The sequence below is a fragment of the Sinocyclocheilus grahami genome, unplaced genomic scaffold (genome assembly GCF_001515645.1).
Source record: "Sinocyclocheilus grahami isolate Dianchi unplaced genomic scaffold, SAMN03320097.WGS_v1.1 scaffold122.1, whole genome shotgun sequence".
Classification (NCBI taxonomy): Eukaryota; Metazoa; Chordata; class Actinopteri; order Cypriniformes; family Cyprinidae; genus Sinocyclocheilus; species Sinocyclocheilus grahami.
Window position 1 is genome coordinate 1,144,470 of NW_015505301.1, and position 24,915 is coordinate 1,169,384.

The window sequence follows — 24,915 nt, forward strand, 5'->3', positions numbered from 1 at the left end:
GGTTTCTAGGTCCAGAAGATCAAAGTGTTAGTGTGTGTGTGTGTGTGTGTGTGAGAGAGAGAGAGAGAGTGAGGGAGAGTGTCCATCTCCTCTGAGCTCCAGTACCCCTGATGCATCCTCTAGAGATGTCCAGAAGGGGGCAGCCGACAGGCTCTCTAAAGACCCGTACAGCCCCGATAGCAGCTTAAATAGCACAGCATCACTCCAAACTCTCCGTGATCACGATGCGGCTGAAAATCACTGATGAAACATCTTCATTAAACTCGCTTTACTGCATTGGGATGTCTCTGCCCCGGGTCAACAATACTTCTGCTGTGGGAAAGAGAAAAAGAAATCGGGTCTTAGACTCAAAACCATAGAAGCATATTTTTCACAGAAATCATGTATGAGGCCGTTCACATTGTGGTAATGTATATTATTAATTAACAATAATTAAGTTGTAAATAACTAAGGTATAGTTCACCCAAAAATCTCGCTCACATATTTGAGCTTAACCATGTTTACTAAATGTGAAGTGCTCTGTGTATGTGTCGATCATTATTTACATGTAACTAAACGCCTAAATTAAATTAAAGTTCATATAAAATGATCATCATAAGACTTGGATTTGAACTTCTCGATTCATATAGATTCGCTTTTATAACCTTTTTGGATCTTCTAACCTGGATTATCAGTGGAGGGACAGAAACCTTTCAGGTTTCATTAAAATATCTTTAGTTGTGTTTTGAAAACTAACCAAAGTATTATGGGTTTAGATTGACATGGGGGTGAGTAAATTATGATAATTTTCATTTTTAGGTGTATTATCCCTTTAAGTTGTAATTTTGACTTAATAGGTAATAGTGATACTTGCACTGATTGAGGCAGGACTACAGTTCCCAGCATGCATCATGGCATGAATATACTACTGTTATAATATTTTCTGGGCTATTTAGTGGTGTTTTTGTGTTTGCTATAAGTTATTTGACATGGTGTTCACTGCATATCTGTTTCCTAAATATGTGGTTGTTGCCACTGTCAAAGAGGTCTGTCTGTTTTTCGTATTTTACACATTCATTTTTAAAATATATACACCAACAACAAAAATTTATGAGACTATGATTGTGGAATATTATTTTGCATGAAGCACGTAGTATTTTATTATACATATTTTTTACACTATTTGTCTATTCTGGCAGCTTTGACTGGGTGGGCCATGAGTAAAATAAATACTGTAATAAATCATGACAGGTAAAGTACTTTTTAAAAGCTCTTGTGACCCAGTTTCATGTACCCCTCACTGAAATGTGTTGTAATGCCAAACTTTGTGTTGTCATGAAGAGATAATTACAGCTAAGAAACAGAGAGTAATAATTCATTAAACCTCCACTAATGGCAAAATGCTAAATTATTAAAAGACTAGTGAATATACACACATCTTGGGAATAAATCAGCAGACTGAGATTTCAACGGCCTATGGACTTATAAAAACACGAAGTGCACATGATCAAACTGATGCAACTTGGTTAAATATTCATACTATTTAATGAAGCTTAAAAGCTGCAGCGGACTGTGTAAAGCATAAAAATCTTTATGTTACTGGCGAGAGTGCATCACTTAAGAAAATATATTAAAGAACTATTTTTAAAGAAAAAGATAAAGTTTGAGAAAGAAGTTTCTTATGTTCACCAAACCTGCATTTATTTGATCAAAAAAATTAGTAAAAATTACTCCAGTCTTCAGTGTCACGTGATCCTTTAGAAATCATTCTAATGTGATGATTCGGTGCTTAAGAAACATTTTTGATTGTCATCAGTGTTGAAATAAGTCGATTAATATTTTTTGGAAATGTGATATATTTCTTTCAGAATTTGCTAAATGGAAAGTTCAAAAGAATAGCATTTAGTGAAATAGAAATATTTTAAAATCTCTTTACTGACACTTTTCATCAATTTAATGCACTTGCTGAATAAAAGTATCAATTTCTTTTAAAATAAAATAAAATTCAAAATGAACATTTTGAGCCCAAACCTTTGAATGATAAACATACTTATAAATAATATACAAATGTTTTTATAACTTATATAACACACAAAGTAAAAAAATGCACTTAAAACTATTATTTATATGATGAAACCACAATATAGGATATTAATATTTAGTTAAAATGAAGTTCAGGGAGTGCAGGAAGGTGTGTGCTGGTATGTTTGGTCAAACCCTAGCTGACTTATAGACGTCATGTCTGATATTTAGCACTCAAAGTCTGTCATGTCTGCATACATGATCTCTTTATCCACCTCAAACAGACACTAATTGCCAGCAACTAATCACATCACTCTCCTATTACATCTAGTTCTGCATCATCCTTCTCATCTGCAAAATTACCCAGGATAATTAGAGTAAATTATTAACGAGCTAGTTGCAGAGTCGACTACGCTATTTGGTGACCTCAGACACTTAAAGTCTGACCATTAGTCATTCTACATCTAATGGTTTGAGTAAATAAATGCATCCAATAAATCTACGGCGCATCACTTTTTACTAAACTCCTGGGTGGAACATTGGGGAGTTTAAATGAGCTTCATTAGCAATCAAAAGTTTGAGAGTCTGACAAGCGCTGTAAAGCAGTTTCACTCTAAAGATGTGTTTTTAAAGTAGCTTGAGCTTTTAAACCATCTAGTTTAGTTGACTTTTGGGAACAGCAGAGCTCGAATGGGTTCCCAAAAGGCAATAAACATTCACACTTTTCATAGACAAAGGTGTCACATGACTCAGAAACTGACTTGTGTGTGTGTGTGTGTGTGTGTCTAACCTGTTCAGGGCCCATGTTGGCCATGCCGCCCCCAGGTCCAGAGTTCATAGAGCTCATGCTCATCTGGTTGCCCATTTGGCCCATGCTGCTTGAGTTGGTGGCCATGGACACGTTGAGGTTCATGCCGTTACCATTGTACATGTTGTTATTGGCCTGCTGGCCGAACTGAGGTGGCGACTGCTGAGTGAACATACTGTGGAGGGAAGCAGATAAATGTATAAGATCTTTCAGGTGGTAAAAACATTTCGTTTAGCTTCCTGAGAAAAGTTTTTTTTTTGTGACACAAAAACAGTATTATTTATAAAAAATATAGTGGATTTGGCTGTTCGCCATGACACTCGCTATGAGAAATACTGCAAGTGCTGTTATCACAAGAATATTGCACCGCTAGAAAAGGCTCTCAGCCAATCAGATTCAAGGACTAGAAAGAACTGTTTGTTTGTTTGTGTGTATGATAGTGTATGATATTATATATATATATATACACACACACACACACACACAAAATGGAAAAATATGTATTTAAACGATTGCAAATATGTCTAATGGGTTATTTAGCACTTTATGCTTAAGCAGTGTTAAATTATTGTATTTACTAGTTATATAGTATTTATGTAGTATATAATACAATATAATATAATATATACAGTGGTGGTCAAAATTATTATAACACTAGTATTTTCACCAGATAATAATGGTTTTAAGTCAGTTATTTCTATCTTTTGCTGTAGTGTGTCAGTTGGAAATATCAGTTTACATTCCCAAACATTCATTTTGCCATTAACTGTAATAGTCCAGTGAGATTTTTTGTTTTTGTTTGCACAAGCAGTCTGACAACAGCCAGTGCTCCACACAGAGATCTGATCTCATCATCATCCAGTCTGTCTGAGATTACATGAAGAAACAGACTAAATCCAGAAGAACTGTGGCAATGTCTCCAAGATGCTTCAAGAGACCTACCTGTAAAGCTACTGTACTCTTAAAAGTTTTAGGCACTTGTAATAATGGTTTTAAGTCAGTTATTTCTATCTTTTGCTGTAGTGTGTCAGTTGGAAATATCAGTTTACATTCCCAAACATTCATTTTGCCATTAACTGTAATAGTCCAGTGAGATTAGTTTGTTTTGTTTGCACAAGCAGTCTGACAACAGCCAGTGCTCCACACAGAGATCTGATCTCATCATCATCCAGTCTGTCTGAGATTACATGAAGAAACAGACTAAATCCAGAAGAACTGTGGCAACGTCTCCAAGATGCTTCAAGAGCCGTACCTGTAAAGCTACTGTACTCTTAAAAGTTTTAGGCACTTGTGTAAAAATGCTGTAAAATGAGGACGCTGCCAAAAATAATGTCAAAGAGATTTTCTTTATCAATTAACTTCTATTAACTAAATGAAATCAACATTTGGTGTTACCATCCGTTGTTTAAAGCAGCTTTTGCCCTCGGTGCACTTGTGCATAGTTTTTCAGGTAGCTTTGCAGGTAGGTCTCTTGAAGCATCTTGGAGACGTTGCCACAGTTCTTCTGGATTTAGTCTGTTTCTTCATGTAATCTCAGACAGACTGGATGATGATGAGATCAGATCTCTGTGTGGAGCACTGGCTGCTGTCAGACTGCTTGTGCAAACAAAAATCTCACTGGACTATTACAATTAATGGTAAAATGAATGTTTGGGAACGTAAACTGATATTTCCTACTGACACACTACAGCAAAATATAGAAATAACTGACTTAAAACCATTTTTAGCTGGTGAAAATACTAGTGTTCTAATCATTTTGGCCACCACTGTACACACTGTACACACACACAAAATGGAGAAATATGTATTCAAACAACTGCAAATGTGTCAACATACCAATCAAAAAGTTTAAACCAAAACTGCAAGACGTAAAACTGCACCTGTTGGCATTCATGTTGCCCTGTGTCCAGCCGTTTATGTCAGGGGAGGACTGGAAAGAGGTGTTGCCCTGCGCCTGTTGCATCATGGGACTCTGGGCGTGGCCCATCCTGGGAGACATGAGGGGGCTCTGAGGGGTGGCGGCACCACCGAACCCGCTGTCCGACTGCTGACTCATACCTAACACACATGCAGACACGTGAGACGACAAATTCTGGTTCGAAATAAGCATACATCAAAGAAATATTTAACACAAATTAAGAAATCATTATTGTATATCACTTTTCACATCATATTCACTCTCACGCTGTCAAACAACATCCAAATTTAGCATCTAGAAATTCATTATAATTGCAACTATGGCAGGAACAATGATTAAAAATGACAAAATCAAAGTCTAAACACATCTGTCTTTAGATTAGCTGATCATAATTTTTAGAAATGTCAAAGCAGAAATCATATTGAGAATATTTCAGCCCATCTCCATAATCAAAAGTGAGGAATCAAAAGTATACTAGAGGGGTTTAGAGGTGTTATAAGCAGGCAGTAAGGCAGAGTTACACGTGCAGGTAAATGTTAGTGGCTGAGACCGCCAGAGAAAAGAGGGGTGGGTGGGTAATGGGCGGGATTGGGGGTGGGGTCTGGGTCACCGCATAATTGGTTTAAAAATCAACTGCTCCGCCTTCACTGATCACCATCAGCCAATTAGTCTAGGCAGGACAGACACTGACACACATGGCTCAGCACAGGCATAGACACAGGCACAATTATCAACAGTTTAACACAACGTAAGCTTGGCTTAAATGATACTGGCTTTGACTGCATCAGTAGCTCATGTGTTACAAATAGATCTACTGTGGCAAAGTACAAAGATGGACGTTCTGGATTATTATGTTATTATATATTAACATTATTCTTAATGTTTCTGATCTGTTGAATTTTGCTGTTTACCACAGAATAACTTCAACTTGTACTTCAGTTTGTAAAAAAGAACGCAAAATGCAATTAGTATGTAATTTCAATGGAAACCCAACAGGGTCATTGAGTGGGTGGCAAAGTTTAAAATATGCAAATTATCACACTATTTGTTTTTACAAGCTGAGCTGCGAATCATAATTTTCTGTGGTAATAGATAGCATGCTGTTTACAGACATGAAGTTGTAAAATAAACTGAAATATTGCTGTAATATATTCTGATTACATGTGGGAAAACATTAAAGTGACTCTTCTGCCCTCTAGTGCCATGTTCTACCATAACCATTATGATCTTTCAAGGGCACTACATAAATACAATAATTTAACACTGATTAACTAGCATAAAGTGCTAAATAACTTATTAGCTTACAGTACTTGACTTGACAACTACAAACAGATATTTAAAAACCCAAATAATCAATGAAACGGTTTTTAAATTTGAGACAGTGAAACATTACTAGATACTAATGAATTTGGGTCTTTAATTTTATGGCAGCATCTAATCTCATACATGATAATATAATCCAGAAAATATAAATCTAATCAATTTAGTTATTTACAAAAAAAAATAAAAATCTAAATACTGTCATTATTTATTCAACCTCATGTCATTCCAAAACCTGAATGTCTTACTTCATGTGCTATTTTAGTATTATTTGAATACCATTATAATATTTATTAAGATATTAAATTTGATTTTATTTTTATATTTTCAGTTTAATTTAAGTTAATAGAAGTTAAATATTAGTAATTTTAGAACTTTATTTCGTTATTTGCCAAGGTAAGCTTTTAAGGTTCAGGTTTTTCATTTAATATTTATATTTTATTTCAGGTTTAATTCAATTACCGAAAAGATTTGTAATAGTTTTTATTAACAATAACAACATGTCTTTCCTCTTTCCATGGAACACAAAAGATTAATTTTTAAGATTATCTTTTTATTTTTAACACAATTATGGTGCTTTTTTTTGTCATTTGAGTTTAGTCGAGTCAAGTCACCATTATTTATATAGCGCTATTTACAATGCAGGATGTGTCAAAGCAGCTTTACAGTTGAAGTTTAGTCTTCATTCACTTTTATTATATTTTACAAAAAGCTGGCTGGAAGGTTAAAATAATCACCTTTTGTGTTCCACAAAAGAAAAAAGTTAAAACCCAACAACATGGGGGATAGCAAATGGTGTCAAAATGATAATTTTTGCATCAAAATAAGTATTTAATTATTTTAGAATATCATTTTTAAGACTGGATTTGACTGCAGTTGCTGGACTAGTATTTTTACACAGCTGACCTGTATCTGGACTATTGCATTTCTGATTAAACCATGTTGATTGGCCCTGGACGTCACAGATTTTTCACCGCACGTTCAGATCACACAAGTTCAGCCTGTAGTGTTGCTGGTCGCAGGTGTTTGTGCGTGTGTGTGAAAGCGCATGACACACAGACAGAGAGAAAGGGCAGGCAGTACCTGAGCTGGGGAACTGAAAGGCACTGTGCTGCATTTGAGGGCTCATAACAGCCCCAAACTGTCCGCTCAGACTGCCCAGCATCCCCTGGTTAGCTAGACTCATCTGAGAGCCATGCATGGCGCTGTGGGAGAGGAGCTGGGGGGCGGGGAGGTTGGGAGAACCGGGGGAGAAAGGGCTGCTGGAGGGAGGCGGCGAGGCCAGTCCTGTACCGTAGTTGGGCGGATAGGGGAACTGCTGGGGGTTGGCCTGGGGGATCCGCGGGTTGCTCATGGCTCCGGGCATGCCTGCTGCGGCCGCTGCCATGTTGGGTGGCAGGTTGAGGCCCTGGGCTCGCATGACCATGCTGCGCTGCTGCTGCTGCTGCTGTTGCTGTTGCTGCCGTTGTTGGTCCAGTTGACGCTGGCGCAAGTGATTACTCAGCAGCTCTCTCTGCCGCTGGGCCAGCATCTGAGCATTGATTGTCCCCTGGGAAGACAGAGAGTTTAGGCAAGCTCGAGATCGGAGCACAAGGGAGAATGCAAGAAGTGATTCGATGTACCTGATTCGGAACGTTGGGTCTTAGAGGTAGGTTCATATTTGACACTCCAGTCATCTGATTCATCATAGGCTGACGATTCTGGAGCAGACACAAACAGAAGTGGCAAACTGTAGTATTATTTCAAAAGAAGCATCACTCATTCTACCATTCAATACGTAAGCGATACATTTAAACAACTGATCTGTTCAATACAACAGCACTCTTGTTTGTAGTATACTGACTTTACATAAAAGAGTGATGAACAAGAAGTTAATAGTGCTGTCAAATCGATTAATCGCATCCAAAATAAAAGTTTGTGTTTATATATGTGTGCAATGCATACTGTGTATATTCATATGTATATATAAATACACACACATACATGCATATAATATTTTAGAAATCTTTACACACATATATATATATATATATATATTCATATTTATGTATGATTTATATTATACATAAATATAAATATATATTACATGTATTTCTTAAATATATACATGTATGTGTGAATATTTACATACATCACACACACATATATTATGTAAATAAACTCTTATTTTGGATGTGATTAATAGATTTGATAGCACTAGAAGGTAATATTAATTGACAGGCATTTCGAACACAATATATTCTAGAGCTGTATACAAAATATCAGTCTTCGAATGGCACTGAAACTTGACAACGTGCAATATAGTATTTTACAAATACACAATTACTATATAATAAAAAAAACGTATAAATACTTACAGTATATAATAGTAAAATAGTGCATTATGGATGTACTTGTGATATATATATATAAACAATTAATAGTTGAATCTTAATTACATCAAAAATTCAATCTAATTATATATAATCACTGATTGTAGCTTCAAATTGTTAGAAACATAACAGTTATGAGGCATGACCCCTAAATAAACCCAAAATGAGGTCAAGGATTGATTCCTGTAATGTCCAGCAGGGGACAGCTAACCACAGACGGTCTGATTTAGATTAAATTACACTTTTTGCTTTAAAATGCATGTATATGAATGGAAAAAAAGATCATGCATTTAAGTCTTTGGATTAACAAAGCGAAGTGTCACCAATTAAGTGTCAGAGCGAAAAAAATTATATTATATTGTCTATATACATTTTAAAGGGTTTTGTCAATACAATAGAAGTTAATGGTCACCAAAACGGTTTGGTTACTAACATTCTTTCAAATATCTTCTTTTGTGTTTAAAGGCATGAGAGGTCACATGGTATGAAGGTGAGTCAATGATGACTGAATTTATATTTTTGGGAGAACTATCCCTTTAACTAAATGATTACTGTGCTTAATATTGATGGCATAATCAGACAACATTATGATTAAGAAATAAAAATACAACCATTTTATTCTACTTCACTCAGGACTGTTCTTTCTTCTCATGTATGGGAGTAAAAACTGTACCTGCTGTGCTTGTAGCCTGTGCTGCAGCTGCAGTCTGAGTGTATTGGGTTGGGTGGGGACGCCCCCGGCGGGCCTGAGTCCTGGTCTAGCCTGCATGCGGAGCATGGGGTAGCCCGGCCTCTGCCCCATCTGTGCCGTCATGCCGTGGAAGCTGGGGTCCTGCATGGGCGTGTAGCCGCCCTGCTGCATGTGGGCCTGGGAGGCGGCGTACTGCTGCTGGCCATACATGGGCGGCTTCTGATCCATCATCATACTGGGGTCCTGACCGGGGAACTGATCCTGCTCCACCGGCTGAGCCTGAACCATTAAACTTAAACTTAGCAACGCCGTATCTTTACATTCTCGTGTCGTGTGTGTGTGGTACTAATAGCTGGTGCACATAATAAATCAGATTGTTCTGGTCCGGGATTTTGTATTGATGCACTAAAATTTCAGCAACTGAAAAAGAATCTTGTGTCATATAACCATTCAATCAGTGTTTCAACTGCAGAAAGATGGCAATAAAACAGCTAGTAAATAATGTCATGTAAAGTTACATTTACCTCGGAACCCCTTTTAGTGTCTATAGTTTGTTAGTTTGTATAACTCTAGAGAGGAGAATCTTGCTAATATACTATATTATATATTTATTATATTTTTACTTAACTTATTCTCCATTACTTATGTTTGCACAAAATCTGTCATGAAAGCAAGTTTTATTACAGCTGCCAAGTAAATGTTGGCATTTAAAATTGGAGTAGAAACATGATTATATTAAAAAAGGTCATATAAACCTGCCTTACATGCAATGAAAATGATTATATATAACTCAGTTTTTATTTGAGTGTTGATTATTGTAAGTACATTTGATTAATTAATATTAATAACTGATTAATAAAAAAACCTTTCATTTTCCATGAAATGAAAACCTGGTTTCTGTGTTTGCGGAAAAAACTTTTTGGTGCATCACTAGTATTTTGATTAGTCAATAATGTGAAAGAAATAAACTTTTGTTTTCATTATTTAATGCAAGTTTAAACAAACTCTCATGAAAACAAGTTTTTATTACAGTCACCGTTTAAATGTTTATATTTTTAACAACAAATTGGAGTAGAAACAATTATATCATTAAAGAGTTGATATAAAAACTAACTCGGGTGCAATTTAAATGTTTGATATGAGTGCTGATTTTTTGAGTAAATCTGATTAATTAGCTGATTAATAAAAACTCATTTTTGATAGCAAGTAGTAAGAACATTTGATTAATTAATAGATATTTAAATAAAGTTTAATTTTGGTTTTGATGTATGGTAAAAAAAAATCATTTCGGTGCATCACTAGTATTTTGATTGGTCAATATGGTTAAAGAAAAAAAAGAGACAAAAGTGTTCAACCTACCTGTCCCACTAAAGCTGGGATGCCTAGAGCACGGTCAATCTCCTCTAGGCCGTCAAAATCTTTGAGAACCGTGTAGAGCTGGCTGAGCAAAGTAACCTCATCAGCCGGACCCTCAGAGGCAGGAGGGCACAGAACATCCTCCTGAGAACCGCTATACATAGAGCTTACAGAGACGAGAGACTCTCATTAAAGAACTGAGACTTGAATGATGGGATATCCCATCACATATTACATCTGAGTGTATTTGTCTAGTTATTTTCTTACGGAAGGACAAAATCAACAAGTGCACACAGCACACACCTCCAATAAAGTGGAGGACCTAACAATAGTGACACTAATAAATGTTGTTTACCTGTTCTGGTTCCCAAATGGCACCGGCTCTATAGGCATCACACTGTCTGGCCATGGAGCCGTCTGATTGGGCGGTGCCTGTTGCTGGGGAAACTGGTGGCCAGCCATGCCCATGTCCATGTTTGACTGGGCTGAGGAAGAAACAGCAGATGATAAAACATGATTTAAACTGCAGAAAACACCCGTTTTAATTGTAAGTAATCACCCACTAAAAAGTCTACTCTTCCTGCTCTATGTGTTTTTACCATTGGGCATCATCTGGGACTGAAGCATCTGTCTGGGTCCAGGCTGGCTGTTGGGCCTCATGGGCATGCCTGCTCCAGAGTTGGGCACCATGCGAGAGTGGAGCGCCCCCTGCGGGAGAGAGTGCTGGCCGGCGGGAGCAGTTGTGACGGGTGAGGCCGCGCTACCGACGGGACCGGGACCGGGACCGGGACCGGGACCGGGACCCTGTGCGCCCCAACCGTCCTGTTGCATACCTACACGGGGACCGTTATTACCCATCACTCCTTTAAGAAATAGAAAGAGAAGGGCTTTCAATTTGAAGGTAACTTTTATTAAATACAAATAATGCGATCATTTTTGAATATTCAGTGAGAATTTACACTACTGTTCAAAAGTTTGTGGACAGTGACACCTCTTTTAAAAGAAATGAACACTTTTATTCAACTAGAATGAATTAAATTGATCAAAAGTGACAGTATAGACATATATAATGTTAAAAAGGATGGTAAACCTTTAGTATAGGGACCAATTCTTTCTATTAACTAGTTGCTTATTAGCATGCCTATTAATAACATATTGGCTGTTTATTAGTACTTATAAAGCATATATTCTGCATTACCATATTCTATATCCCTAATCCCTACCAAATTTTTGCAACAAGTTTGATTGCATCATATAATAATTGCTGCTCATCGTCTGTTTGATTACGTCTTTAATTGATTTTTCCGTACATTTCTGCCATATGTACATTAACTGACATAGTCACCACTGATAAGCTACTACTAAATATATTGTAGAAACTTCATTTTCAGTAAAGTTGCTTTGCAACGATTTGTATTGTGAAAAGCGCTATACAAATAAACTTGAATTGAATGAATCCTACCCAATACCTAAACTAAACCTTACCAACTATTAATAAGTAGCAAATTAGTAGTTTATTGAGGCATAGTTAATGGTTTGTTAATAGCGAGAATTGGACCTTAAAATAAAGTGTGACCAAAAGGATTATTTAAAGATCAAATAGAAATAGAAAATTAAAATAGAATTATTAAAATATAAAAAATAAGTTTAAATAGTAATATTATAATACTGTTTTATTTAACTGGGTTGTGAAATTTGGCAAATTAGTAGTTTATTGAGGCAAAAGTCGTAGTTAATGGTTTGTTGATAATATTATTCAGTGGAAAAACAACATAATTCTATAAGTGGAGAAAAGGGTTATTTTTTTTATGAAAAGTAATGAAAACTTTTTTTCTTTGATAAAAACATGCACTTATAAATGGTGCATAATAACACCACAGACCTTTTTTGTGAAACAAAATAAGTCACTATTAATTTCTTGCCTCAATAAACTCCTAATTTGCTGCTTATTAATAGTTAGTAAGGTAGTTGTTAAGTTTATGTACTGGGTAGGATTAGGGATGTAGAATATGGTCATGCAGAATATGTGCTTTATAAATACTAATAAACAGCCAATATGTTAATAATAGTCATGCTAATAAGCAACTAGTTAATAGTGAGAATTGTTCCCTATACTAATGTGTTATCAAATTGTCAAAAAATAAGGCACAATGTTATATGTTTTGCAACATGTCTGTATGTTTTGTAAAGCTTGTCTGACATAGCAACAGTATCAAAGTCCTAAGCTAAGGGTCAACTGAAAAAATCAGATAGAGAAAAAAATAGTGGTATATATCATTTCATACTCAGAAATGTGATATTTAAAAATCCGACCACCCAAAAAACATGCTGACATGATCACACCAGAAGCCCTGCTATTCTTTCCTAAGGTTATGAGTCATTCATATCTAGCCGCTCACAGTCTCACCTTATGTGCACATTCAGTTGCAAGCGAATGCAACCCACTACACACAAACACAAAAACAAAAGGGGCTTGCTTTTGATCTGACAACAGTTTTGTGCCGTTTTACACATTTGTCTTCCTCTCAGCCAACAGCGTCATGCTTGACTGTGCATTACTGTATATAATGTTAAAAAGGATGGTAAACCTTTAGTATAGGGACCAATTCTTTCTATTAACTAGTTGCTTATTAGCATGCCTATTAATAACATATTGGCTGTTTATTAGTACTTATAAAGCATATATTCTGCATTACCATATTCTATATCCCTAATCCCTACCAAATTTTTGCAACAAGTTTGATTGCATCATATAATAATTGCTGCTCATCGTCTGTTTGATTACGTCTTTAATTGATTTTTCCGTACATTTCTGCCATATGTACATTAACTGACATAGTCACCACTGATAAGCTACTACTAAATATATTGTAGAAACTTCATTTTCAGTAAAGTTGCTTTGCAACGATTTGTATTGTGAAAAGCGCTATACAAATAAACTTGAATTGAATGAATCCTACCCAATACCTAAACTAAACCTTACCAACTATTAATAAGTAGCAAATTAGTAGTTTATTGAGGCATAGTTAATGGTTTGTTAATAGCGAGAATTGGACCTTAAAATAAAGTGTGACCAAAAGGATTATTTAAAGATCAAATAGAAATAGAAAATTAAAATAGAATTATTAAAATATAAAAAATAAGTTTAAATAGTAATATTATAATACTGTTTTATTTAACTGGGTTGTGAAATTTGGCAAATTAGTAGTTTATTGAGGCAAAAGTCGTAGTTAATGGTTTGTTGATAATATTATTCAGTGGAAAAACAACATAATTCTATAAGTGGAGAAAAGGGTTATTTTTTTTATGAAAAGTAATGAAAACTTTTTTTCTTTGATAAAAACATGCACTTATAAATGGTGCATAATAACACCACAGACCTTTTTTGTGAAACAAAATAAGTCACTATTAATTTCTTGCCTCAATAAACTCCTAATTTGCTGCTTATTAATAGTTAGTAAGGTAGTTGTTAAGTTTATGTACTGGGTAGGATTAGGGATGTAGAATATGGTCATGCAGAATATGTGCTTTATAAATACTAATAAACAGCCAATATGTTAATAATAGTCATGCTAATAAGCAACTAGTTAATAGTGAGAATTGTTCCCTATACTAATGTGTTATCAAATTGTCAAAAAATAAGGCACAATGTTATATGTTTTGCAACATGTCTGTATGTTTTGTAAAGCTTGTCTGACATAGCAACAGTATCAAAGTCCTAAGCTAAGGGTCAACTGAAAAAATCAGATAGAGAAAAAAATAGTGGTATATATCATTTCATACTCAGAAATGTGATATTTAAAAATCCGACCACCCAAAAAACATGCTGACATGATCACACCAGAAGCCCTGCTATTCTTTCCTAAGGTTATGAGTCATTCATATCTAGCCGCTCACAGTCTCACCTTATGTGCACATTCAGTTGCAAGCGAATGCAACCCACTACACACAAACACAAAAACAAAAGGGGCTTGCTTTTGATCTGACAACAGTTTTGTGCCGTTTTACACATTTGTCTTCCTCTCAGCCAACAGCGTCATGCTTGACTGTGCATTACTGATCATGCTGAAACTTTGGTTTGTACATGGTCGGTGCGGCACTGGAACTTTCCTCTCATTGTAGGTGTTAAGTGTGGGGGAAGCCCTTTGTTCTGCAGCATATGCACAGACAAACTTCACTTCTGTCCTTTATTTTTTTGTTATTGCATCAGTAGCACTGAAGTGCGCTGCATTTCTGACCCCAGCTAAACTCACCTGCATTGACCATGTTGGGCTGATTAGGCATGACGCTGTGGTTTCCCATCATGCCTTGCTGCTGCATGAGCGAGTAGGGGCTGTTGTTCCTCATCAGAGGGTACTGACCCTGAGCGCCTTTAGCAGGCATGTTCATATCCAAAGACACGCTTCTGACCGGAGGAGCTCTGCCGGGCTGACCTGGTCGCTGAGCACTGAAAACTATGAACACAAACAGCAAATAACTAAATAAATGACAAACTTGAAAAAAGAACTCTGGTATTAACAGTTTACAGAAAGTACACAAACTTTCAAAAACTTGGGAGTTGAAGACTGTCTCTTATGCTCACCAAAGTTGCATTTATATAATCAAAATACAGTAAAAACAATAAGATTCAAAGTACAATACAACAGTTTTCTAGTAGTACAATAATAGGCTGACTGGTACTTAAAAATATTTCTTATTATCAGTGTTCAAAATACATGTGCTTATTGATATTTCTGTGGAAACTGAGATACAGGATTCTCTGATAAATAAATAAAGTTGAAAAGAACAGCATTTATCTGAAATGGATATATTTTGTATATAATCTTTTGTAATTATTATCTTGTAACAAGAATCTTGTGCATTATCTTTTGTAACTATATATGCATTTAGTGTTACTTTTGATAAATTTAACGTCTCCTTGCTTGAAAAAGTAATAATTTCTTGACCCTAAACTTTTGAATGGCAGTGTAGGGAAAATCACTGTTGAAAAATGAGTGAATGATTCTGTAAAATGTGTGCTGTTTATTATAAGCATCATAAAATGGTTTGTGTGAAAACACTAGGGTTTGTACTAAAAGTAGTCGACTTGTCAGTGTTTAGCTCATGTAAATGACTAAACACACACAAACTGTGTAACATTAGTGGTCTTTGCCATTTCTGGCAAGTCTCCGATGACAGTGCGTGAGAGAGAATATCCACACAGCTGAAATGATGCAGGTGAGAAGCAAACGCGTCATGAGAAACTCATGTTCCACCAGCTTAGAGTTTCGTTCAGCCTCTGGGCATACTTGAATAGTTTCAGGGTGTTTCACAAAAATTATGACAAGTAAACATAAAGCACTATGGGTTCACCCATTTTCAGGCTTGTGTAATTCCAAATATGTTTTTGCAAATGCATTGGGACGCTGTTCGTGGACACAGGAAATTTCCTCCTGCTGTCACCTTGTAAGCAACTGCAAATAAAATCCAAGACTACTCAGTGAAACTCCTTGTAAACATACAGTACATTCACATTTACTATTGGATAGGATTATGATGTCAGAGCTGGTTAAAGGTTGACATACAGTCGTCCTAAAGGAAGTTGATTACATAATATAAGGCAAAGCTCAAACCAATGTGTTAAATTGGTCAACTCTCGTTCAAGAGGGAGTGTGTGCATACATATGAGCGATAAGGCAATTATATGACAATTTCTACACAAGCAAGCATGCTTGTGAAGAACTTGCAATATTTATGCATTTGTTCACTTGTTGTCTTTTAAAGTGCAGTTAAATTAGCTACAATTAACATGAAAAAATGTACACTGTACATTATCAATAGTGTTGAGATGAAGCACAGCTCACACAGAAGTCACTTTCACCAAGTAGCTTTTTGATGGTCAGCACAGCGAATTTGCATCATTTTTTTGCCCTCACACAGATTCCTATTGGAATGACTGGATTTCATGACCTGATTTACAGTCTGGACAAATTGACACAAGTTAACACTGTCTGCAGATTTGAGAGGACAGATTTCACAGAAAATCACGTAATGTACAATGGACCGATTTTTTCAGCTTCAGACATTCAGCTGGAGGATATCAAACATGTTTGATTTTTTGAGGCAATTTTAGAGCACACACTGTTCATTTGCCATACATCTCCTAGAAATGAGGCACGTTTCTGCATGAGTTTCTTGCAAGTTTTTGAAAACTATATTGTTTATATTGTTTATTATGTGTAAGCTACAAAAATGAACATTTGTGAAAACAGTGAAGTCATGCACATGCATATTACGTTGTTCAGTCTATAGGCATGTGCACAGTGTTGTTATACAAAGTGACATTGCCAACTACTGGCCTGGCATGCATAATACAGCGGTTTTAGTCATTTTTGCGGATCATTTACGAACGTCAACAACCAGTGAATGGAGAATGCCGTGAGCCGTTTTTGTTGTGTGTTGTGAGCTTCGTGATAACGGAGATGGAATGTAAATGCACAATTTATGCAACTGAAAGAGCACGAAGGTCTGACTAAGGGTCCTTGCACACAGAGTCCAAAATTTTCGTATGCATTTTTTCGTATTCGTCATCCTTTCCTATCAAAATGTTTTTTACGAAACGCAGAAAAACAAACCTGATCCGATTTTTTCTTTTTATGGCGGACGAAAGTTTCGAAGACATTGTGTAAACGTGATTGACACAATGTGAGGTCATATTTATTTGTTAACGTGCGAGAATTTCAGACTCCGTGTGCAATGACCTTTAATCTCCTATAACAACGTTATCATTGTTTTCCATGTTTGTGGAGTTCATGGCTTTTTAAAAATGCCAGGTAGCTGGTGCTTCGTATGCGCTTGGTCAATCAGCATACACTTATGTCACTGGTAGTTCCTATAGAACTGTTTTAGACTGATCAATGATGTGTGAACGTACCCTCAGTCGTTTAGTTTTTCTTTGAAACTGTTTACCAATTTGACAAGTACATAATGCCAAATGTTTATAAATCTGTTCAGAAGTCGTGTACTTTATTCCAGACACTGGCTGAAAACTGTAGGAGAACGTGTGTGTGTGTGTGTGTGTGTGTGTGTGTGTGTGTGTGTGTTACTCACTCTGTTGGCCCACAGCCTGCAATGCTCTCTGCCAGGTAGCTGGTGCCTCGTATGCGCTTGGTCAATCAGCATACACTTATGTCACTGGTAGTTCCTATAGAACTGTTTTAGACTGATCAATGATGTGTGAACGTACCCTCAGTCGTTTAGTTTTTCTTTGAAACTGTTTACCAATTTGACAAGTACATAATGCCAAATGTTTTTAAATCTGTTCAGAAGTCGTGTACTTTATTCCAGACACTGGCTGAAAACTGTAGGAGAACGTGTGTGTGTGTGTGTGTTACTCACTCTGTTGGCCCACAGCCTGCAATGCTCTCTGTTGCTGGGGACCCATGCTGGCTCCACCCTCTCCAGTCATCTGCAGGATGTCATTGATGATTGACTGCTTGTCCACAGCAGCAGGCAAAGACACTGGCCGGGAATCTGAGAACAGGCCCGGCTGACTGTTTTGTAGATCATCCAGAATATCATCCAGCTCGCTCGACTGCAAACACAAAAGGGAATTCCTTTAGCTTAGTATTTTCATTAGTCTAATCAGTTTGTAGTCTAATAAGATATCAAAAATGTGTTTGTCAAGGTCAAATTTCTGGTGGGTTTTGTATGCACATGAAAATATCCTCTTGTGCATAACATTCCAATGCATCTTATCATAAATAACAACATAGTTACAAGGTTTGGTATCTCAGTCTTGTGGATTTAGACCTCAGCAGGGAAACGCTGGAGAGTTCGAAGTCTGCCTGCTGAAACACACCCCTCTCCCTCTCACATGTACACACACACACAGGGCTGGAATCTAGGACACACTTCACACTGAGTTAAAAGGAGGCTAGCTGAACACTACTCCATTTGCCATGGTTTGGTTACCATCTTTAAACCCTAGATTGCTTCTCCATCAGAGCAAGATCTTCTAAATGCACACAGGCAAACACACTCTGCACGGCCTGGAACGCAGCTTGACATCATCATAATACATCATCGAACTGACTTTGATTAAATCCTTTCATCTCCATCATACGCTTTTAAAAATATTTATTACCTTAGAAATCTAAATGCACACTTGGCTGTAGTGCACTACAGTTCTGATGTATCTATGTTGCATTTGAAACATCTGCCCTAATGCATTGCAACTTTTTTATTCTGGCTTGAGTTTGACAAAGTCCAACTCGGCCTGCTGAGATAAAGAAACCTTCTTACAGCAGTGCATTTCAGATAAACAATGTCAACTCGAAGATTCAGAACTGTACTTTTGTTTATCCAAGGCTGTCATCGTCTATCAGAAAAGACTAAAAATGCATACAACTTCTACTAAATGACACTAAATAAATGCTAAATCAAGTGTCCCCTACACAAGCACTTTACATTTGGAGATATAAACATTTATGCTGGTTAATATTATAGAGCTTAGGAGAACGCCTGGAACTTTTAATAAACATGCATTAAAGTCCTTAAGCCACCACAAGGGGGCAGCACACGTGACATCTATGTTACAATCAGGACAGCACAAGACTGATCTATCTATCTATCTATCTATCTATCTATCTATCTATCTATCTATCTATCTATCTATCATCTGCATGATTCCATTTATAATACATAATTTATATAACTTATATAGATGTATATGAAATGACTAAATATGTATTTATTTTCATGATTATCTACATATGGAAGGTATTCTCTGCCAACTTTAAATAAATCAATTTAATTATAAAAATTAAAATGAAAACCAGATTAACAATTTCATTATAGAAAACTACATGCAAAATATGTAATTTTAAAATTAGGTAAAACTGAGCAAAAAAACAGAAAATATTGTGTTTAAAATATAACAATATTAACTTCATATTTACTGAATTGTATAAAATCACATTTGCACTCATGGTATTCGGACATAAACAGCACTTGTGTGATATGCTCGCACTGTTCATGTGATATCGCTTATCATATGATATAAATATGAGACAAAAACTCATACAGGAGCATTTTTGCCCCAATATCTTGACTTTTAGGACATAACTGCATTCATGGAGTTGTTGCCCTGCATCATATTTGTCAACAGTCAACTATATGAAATGTAAGATGACGTACAGGTCTGGGGGCGGGGCAAGAGCGTTAACTGCGTTAAAATATTTTAAACGCATTATTTTTCATGTTAAACTGAGCCCTAATATATATATATATATATATATATACAGTATATATTTAGATGTCTAGTAACTTTCATTTCAGGACAGTGGATGAGAGTTCATGTGAGTGTGTGTTTAGGGGTTGTTGTGTAGAGTAGTTAAGGTCAAAGGTCAAAGATCACATGCTGTATATTATTCTGTGGGTTGAAATTTTGCCTTCATGCTGCCTGTCTGCAGCCTAATGAAGCTGTCGGCCTCTCCTGCCATTGATTTGTGACTCAGTGTGCAGTGTGGAGGAAAAGCGCTGCACAAACAGGATGTGAGCTGAGAGGAGGAACTGCTTAATGAGGTCACTCTCCTTGTGTAGCGCTCGGAAGCTCTTTTCCCAGTCTCTCTCTCTCATCACACACACACACACACACGTGTGAGCACCACCTGTCCCTGGCTGCCCTCTTGAATCAAACCTGCTGCTGATTATTCACTGTCCATGCATCTCACAGGCTGCTTGTTTCAGCCTTTCTCTCCTCTTCTTTCCAATTATCACTCCCTGCTCTCTCTCCTGTGTATTATCTGTGTGCACTCGCTCAGTCCAGACAGGAAGGTGCCTGTGCATTAGCATGGATTCTTTATATCGCACTGAGCTGCACCTTCATGGATCACTTTCTCGCCAGTGGGAGCACTGACGTCAGCGTGATGTTGAGCCAATAGTGGAAAAGCTCCCTGCGTGGAGATCTATGAGAGCTGTGTTTCTCATCAGCTACCGGCAGAACTATCTGACATATTCCACTATAATTTACACTTTTGGATGTGGGTCATTGATAAATGATGTCCATGAACTTTGACTGTTAACATCACAATTTTAAGTTGAATTGCATATGAACATACAAGAGAAAGTGTATATTTAGAGGTTCTGTGACTGGCAGTAATTTATTTCTTTTTTAAAACAAGTTTTTAACCATTTTAAATCACTTTTTGCTGTTCACTTTAACAGTCTTAAGGCATGGCAAATGAAATGTATCATTATTATCATTATTATTAAGTCCCACTGCAGTCTTCAGTGTCACATGATCTTCAGAAATCATTCTAATATGCTGACTTGGTTCTCCAGAAACAAAATTCTTATTATTATTGAGATAACTGAGATAATTTTTTTCCAGCACTCTCTGATGAATAGAAAGTTCAAAAGGAAAGGATTTCAAATATTTGAAATAGAAATCATTAGTAACATTATAAATGTTTTTACTGTCAAATTTAATGCATCTTACTGGCCCTGAACTTTAAAAAGAATGAGAACAATTCTATTTTAAAGTCAAATATGTCACACTACTTGACAATTTATGATAACTAAAAGAAGTTTTCTGAATTCTCGATAAGTTGCAAGCAAAAATTCAACCTTCAACCTTTTTTAGGTTAATGACCTTTAGTGGATAGACTGACAAATGAAGAAACACCATTAAGTACTGTCTAACATTTAGTGTTGCATTATAAGCTTGGAATATAAAAACACGACTACTATACCATATTAATATATTTAAACACTTATTTTAATGGGTCGTAACCTTGTATATTACATTGTAACTTTACCTAATACATTTGAATGTAGGTTGGAGAATGAATCATTTAGCATAACTTTAGCTTCTTTAGCTTTAGCTGAATTTCATATAATATTGTTTCAATGCAATTATTTTTCAGAAAAATAAGATAGCACAATAACTGCTGCTATGCAGTACTGCAGAGGACCCCTGTGGTTGTGGACCCCCTGATGAAGAGCCCTAAAGAAATGCTATGAATGCCAAACTTCCACCGTTAGTCCAAGTGCGAAATAAGATATCAGTGCTGGTTTGATGGGGCGGAGGGCAGTTAGTCGTGTAGACAGGAGCAGGACCGAGGGGGTAAGAGGGGTTACAGGGTTAATTGGTACACAGAGGAACCACCAATAAAGCGACAGTGTCATGGTGGGGACAGCTGTCTGCACCGCTTGTGTGTGTGTGCAATCGAGGAATGGTGTCAGGATGCCGATTAGAGCTCTGTGAGGGGTTGGGAAGGGCAGAGGAGTGACACCCTATCCTGAGTCACACTTCCTGCTGCAGAGACACACACACACACACACACACACACACCTACGCGAGCGCATCAGACTGTAACACACATACAAAGCACATCTATAGAAGCACACTCAGGGAAAGACAAACCAGCGCTGCCCCAAATAGAAACATCATTCTATGTATGAGTATGTAGAGACACAAAAGCGCAAAAAAACCTAGCAATGTTTCCAGCGGGTTGCTTAGCTGTCTGCTTATTTATGCTATAACTAAAACTGAACGTTATAAATTTAATTATCTGGAACGCTCTACATACAGTAGGCAGCAACAAAATAGTGCTGCTCACCATTTAATTTAGTATTATCATTGAGACACCATTAAAGTTGTTTTTTTAAATACTTCAAAATTAGTTATTTTTGTATATGTTAAGTTTTAATTGAAATGCAAGCTTTAGTCATTTTGTTGTGTCCATTTTTTAATGTCTATAGATTTTATTATATATATATATATATATATATATATATATATATATATATATATATATATATATATATATATATATATACACCATAGACAACGTATGTTGAAGATATATGTTATTGTCAACGTTATTGCCTAGCGGTAAATAATTATTATTTTTTTTTATAAAAATGTGGGCTATGCCTATATAACATTTTAATAATAACAAACATCATATTGTTTTGCGTATGCTTGTGTCGCTTACAGTTGAAGTCCTTCTCTGATTTTATTATTGTTTGCAAGGTTGCAACATTACTTTGCAATATTTTAAATACTTTTGAGTATTTTGCATGGTCTGCTATTGGAGTGTCACACGGGTGGGAGTTTTAACTCCGATTCACTGTGAATAAAAAAATTATTTAGCTGATGCAGAGAGACATATAGACCGGGAGAATCCCCCCATCTCCCCACTCTCTGATTACGTATCATAACTTAACTACGTGTAATTCTTATCACTCAGCATACAGGTAAAAAAATAAATAAAAATAAAACCCCCCGCTCACCACATAATTCATATTTTAAAATATAATTATAATGTATAATTATATAATACATTTACAATTAAAATTGTAAAATTAATTTAAAAAAAAATTTCAGTCAAAAAAACAAAAACAAATATTGGGAAAAAAGGTCAATTTATAATTATATTAATTTGTTTTTAACTATATATTTTATCTTATTGGTTGATTTATAATATTTATCAATACTTTTTTTTCTCCATCAGTCATCTTGTACAATAACGGGAGTGAGAATGAGGTCAGAAATCAACTATGTATCATACAATATGTTATATACTGGGCATTCCATTTCGAACATAGCCTTTCACGGAGCTTGTTGCAATGCATTATGGGACTGCCTTTTCCATGAAGTATGCATGAGATGCAAATCTGGCCAAAACAAGCTGTCTTATAAGAAAGACATTGTAATGTCACTGCCTACCTTTTAGAACAGCGTTTGCATCTTAACTGTGCTTATGATGCTGTAAAATGCTGTTGAGCTACACAGCTGATTTGAAACAGAGCAAGAGAGATGCAAACTGGGACATACAGGATGTAAAAGAGACTGTGAGAGATTGAATGATCAATAGGTTGAGCGAGAGAGAGAGAGAGAGAGAGAGAGAGAGAGAGAGAGAGAGAGAGAGAGAGAGAGAGAGAGAGAGAGATAGACGAGAGCTGAATGGGTGGAGTGTTTGAATCACCTCTGGAGCAATGTAGTCTGGGGTTCCACAGAACGTTCCTGTGACAACACCTTCAAACATTCCCTCCTTACACATGCCGAAATCAGCCAGTTTACAATGACCATCCTTATCCAGCAGAACATTATCCAACTTCAGATCCCTGAAATAATACATATACACTTATAATAATATGCCCAGATTCAGTTCATTATGGCAGAGAGAGAGAGAGAGAGAGAGAGAGAGAGAGAGAGAGAGAGAGAGAGAGAGAAAGAGGGATTGATACATCAGTGAACAGAGCGACTGAAGCCACCACAGCTGCCTGGGTGACAACAATACGTGCATCTGGATCATTTCTACCATCTGCCATAAAAACTGCATTATTGAAAGCCACCCTGTCCACAGTCATCAAAAGCCTTTAATTGCAAGCCAACTGTGAAAATAACCTTGAGCACTGAATGACGCTGGTGAAAGTTAGGAGTGGACGAGCTCAGAGGCACGGTGTCAGTGAAGACTCCTTGAGTCTCGCTCTCTGCCATCATGACCATTCATACAGATCCCTGCTTCTCTTCAGTCTCAGCTGCAGCTCTATCACACCAGCCGGCTGCTCGTCTCATCACAGGAGAAAGAGAGAGATGAGTGGTTCTGTTCCAAACCCTAGTGAGACACCTCACTGTCTACATAGGCAGCTACATCAGATTACTCACAAGAGACTCGAACGCTTTAAGTTGATCGAGTCAGGTGTCAGCACGTTGCTAAACTAATGACTTAAAATACATAACACTCCAATGCTTTTTGAAACATTTTCATTTGTTTTTATTTTTAATAACATTTTGAATGACTTTTTTCCTATTCTTCAATGCATATGTAGTACTAAATAAAATATAGTTACATATGACACTACCATACTACAATTTTTGCACTATTCTGCACTATAGTGTGTAACCCAAATAAATTAGCAAAAGGAATGTCACCTTTTTTTGGTACATTTTCAAAAAAATTACAAAATTATTATTTTTCCAAAATAATAACTGGATGGAATTAAACAATGAGGTCATGTGACCACAAAAAAGCATATTACTGCAAGCAGTATACAGTATGCAATTATTCCATTCCAAATATTCATTAGCAGTCATTAACCAAGTCCATCACAGTGCATTCTGGGATTGTCCTATCTGAGAAAAATTCACTAACGTTCATAACATTTTTTTTTTTAAAGATATGAATACTTTTATTCAGTATGGATACATTCAATTGATCAAAATTAGCAGCTAAATATTTATAATGTTACAAAAGATTTCTATTTCAAATCAGTGCTGTTCTTTTGAATATTATTTTCAAAGAATCCTTCAAAGCTGTTTCCAGAAAAATGATAAGAAATGTTCCTTGAGCAGCAAATCCACATATCAGTAGGATTTCTGAAAGATCATGTGACACTGAAAACTGGAGAAATGACGGATGAAAATTCATCTTTGTCATCACAGGAATAAATTAATTTT

At 36.3% G+C, this 24,915-nt stretch overlaps 1 protein-coding gene across 1 annotated transcript in view; it reads right to left on the reverse strand.

The window, feature by feature from the left end:
• Window positions 1-24,915, reverse strand: part of LOC107589963 (nuclear receptor coactivator 2-like) — a 50,270-nt gene continuing 25,355 nt past the window's right edge. Inside the window, exons 9-19 of the mRNA XM_016278555.1 lie at window positions 17,844-18,039; window positions 14,720-14,920; window positions 11,066-11,329; window positions 10,822-10,951; window positions 10,470-10,632; window positions 9,093-9,389; window positions 7,670-7,747; window positions 7,131-7,596; window positions 4,690-4,867; window positions 2,792-2,984; window positions 1-312 (exon numbers count right to left, since the gene is read on the reverse strand). Of these exons, the coding sequence (XP_016134041.1) occupies window positions 298-312; window positions 2,792-2,984; window positions 4,690-4,867; window positions 7,131-7,596; window positions 7,670-7,747; window positions 9,093-9,389; window positions 10,470-10,632; window positions 10,822-10,951; window positions 11,066-11,329; window positions 14,720-14,920; window positions 17,844-18,039 (2,181 nt within the window). The 3' untranslated portion in view covers window positions 1-297. The remainder of the gene's footprint in view (window positions 313-2,791; window positions 2,985-4,689; window positions 4,868-7,130; window positions 7,597-7,669; window positions 7,748-9,092; window positions 9,390-10,469; window positions 10,633-10,821; window positions 10,952-11,065; window positions 11,330-14,719; window positions 14,921-17,843; window positions 18,040-24,915) is intronic.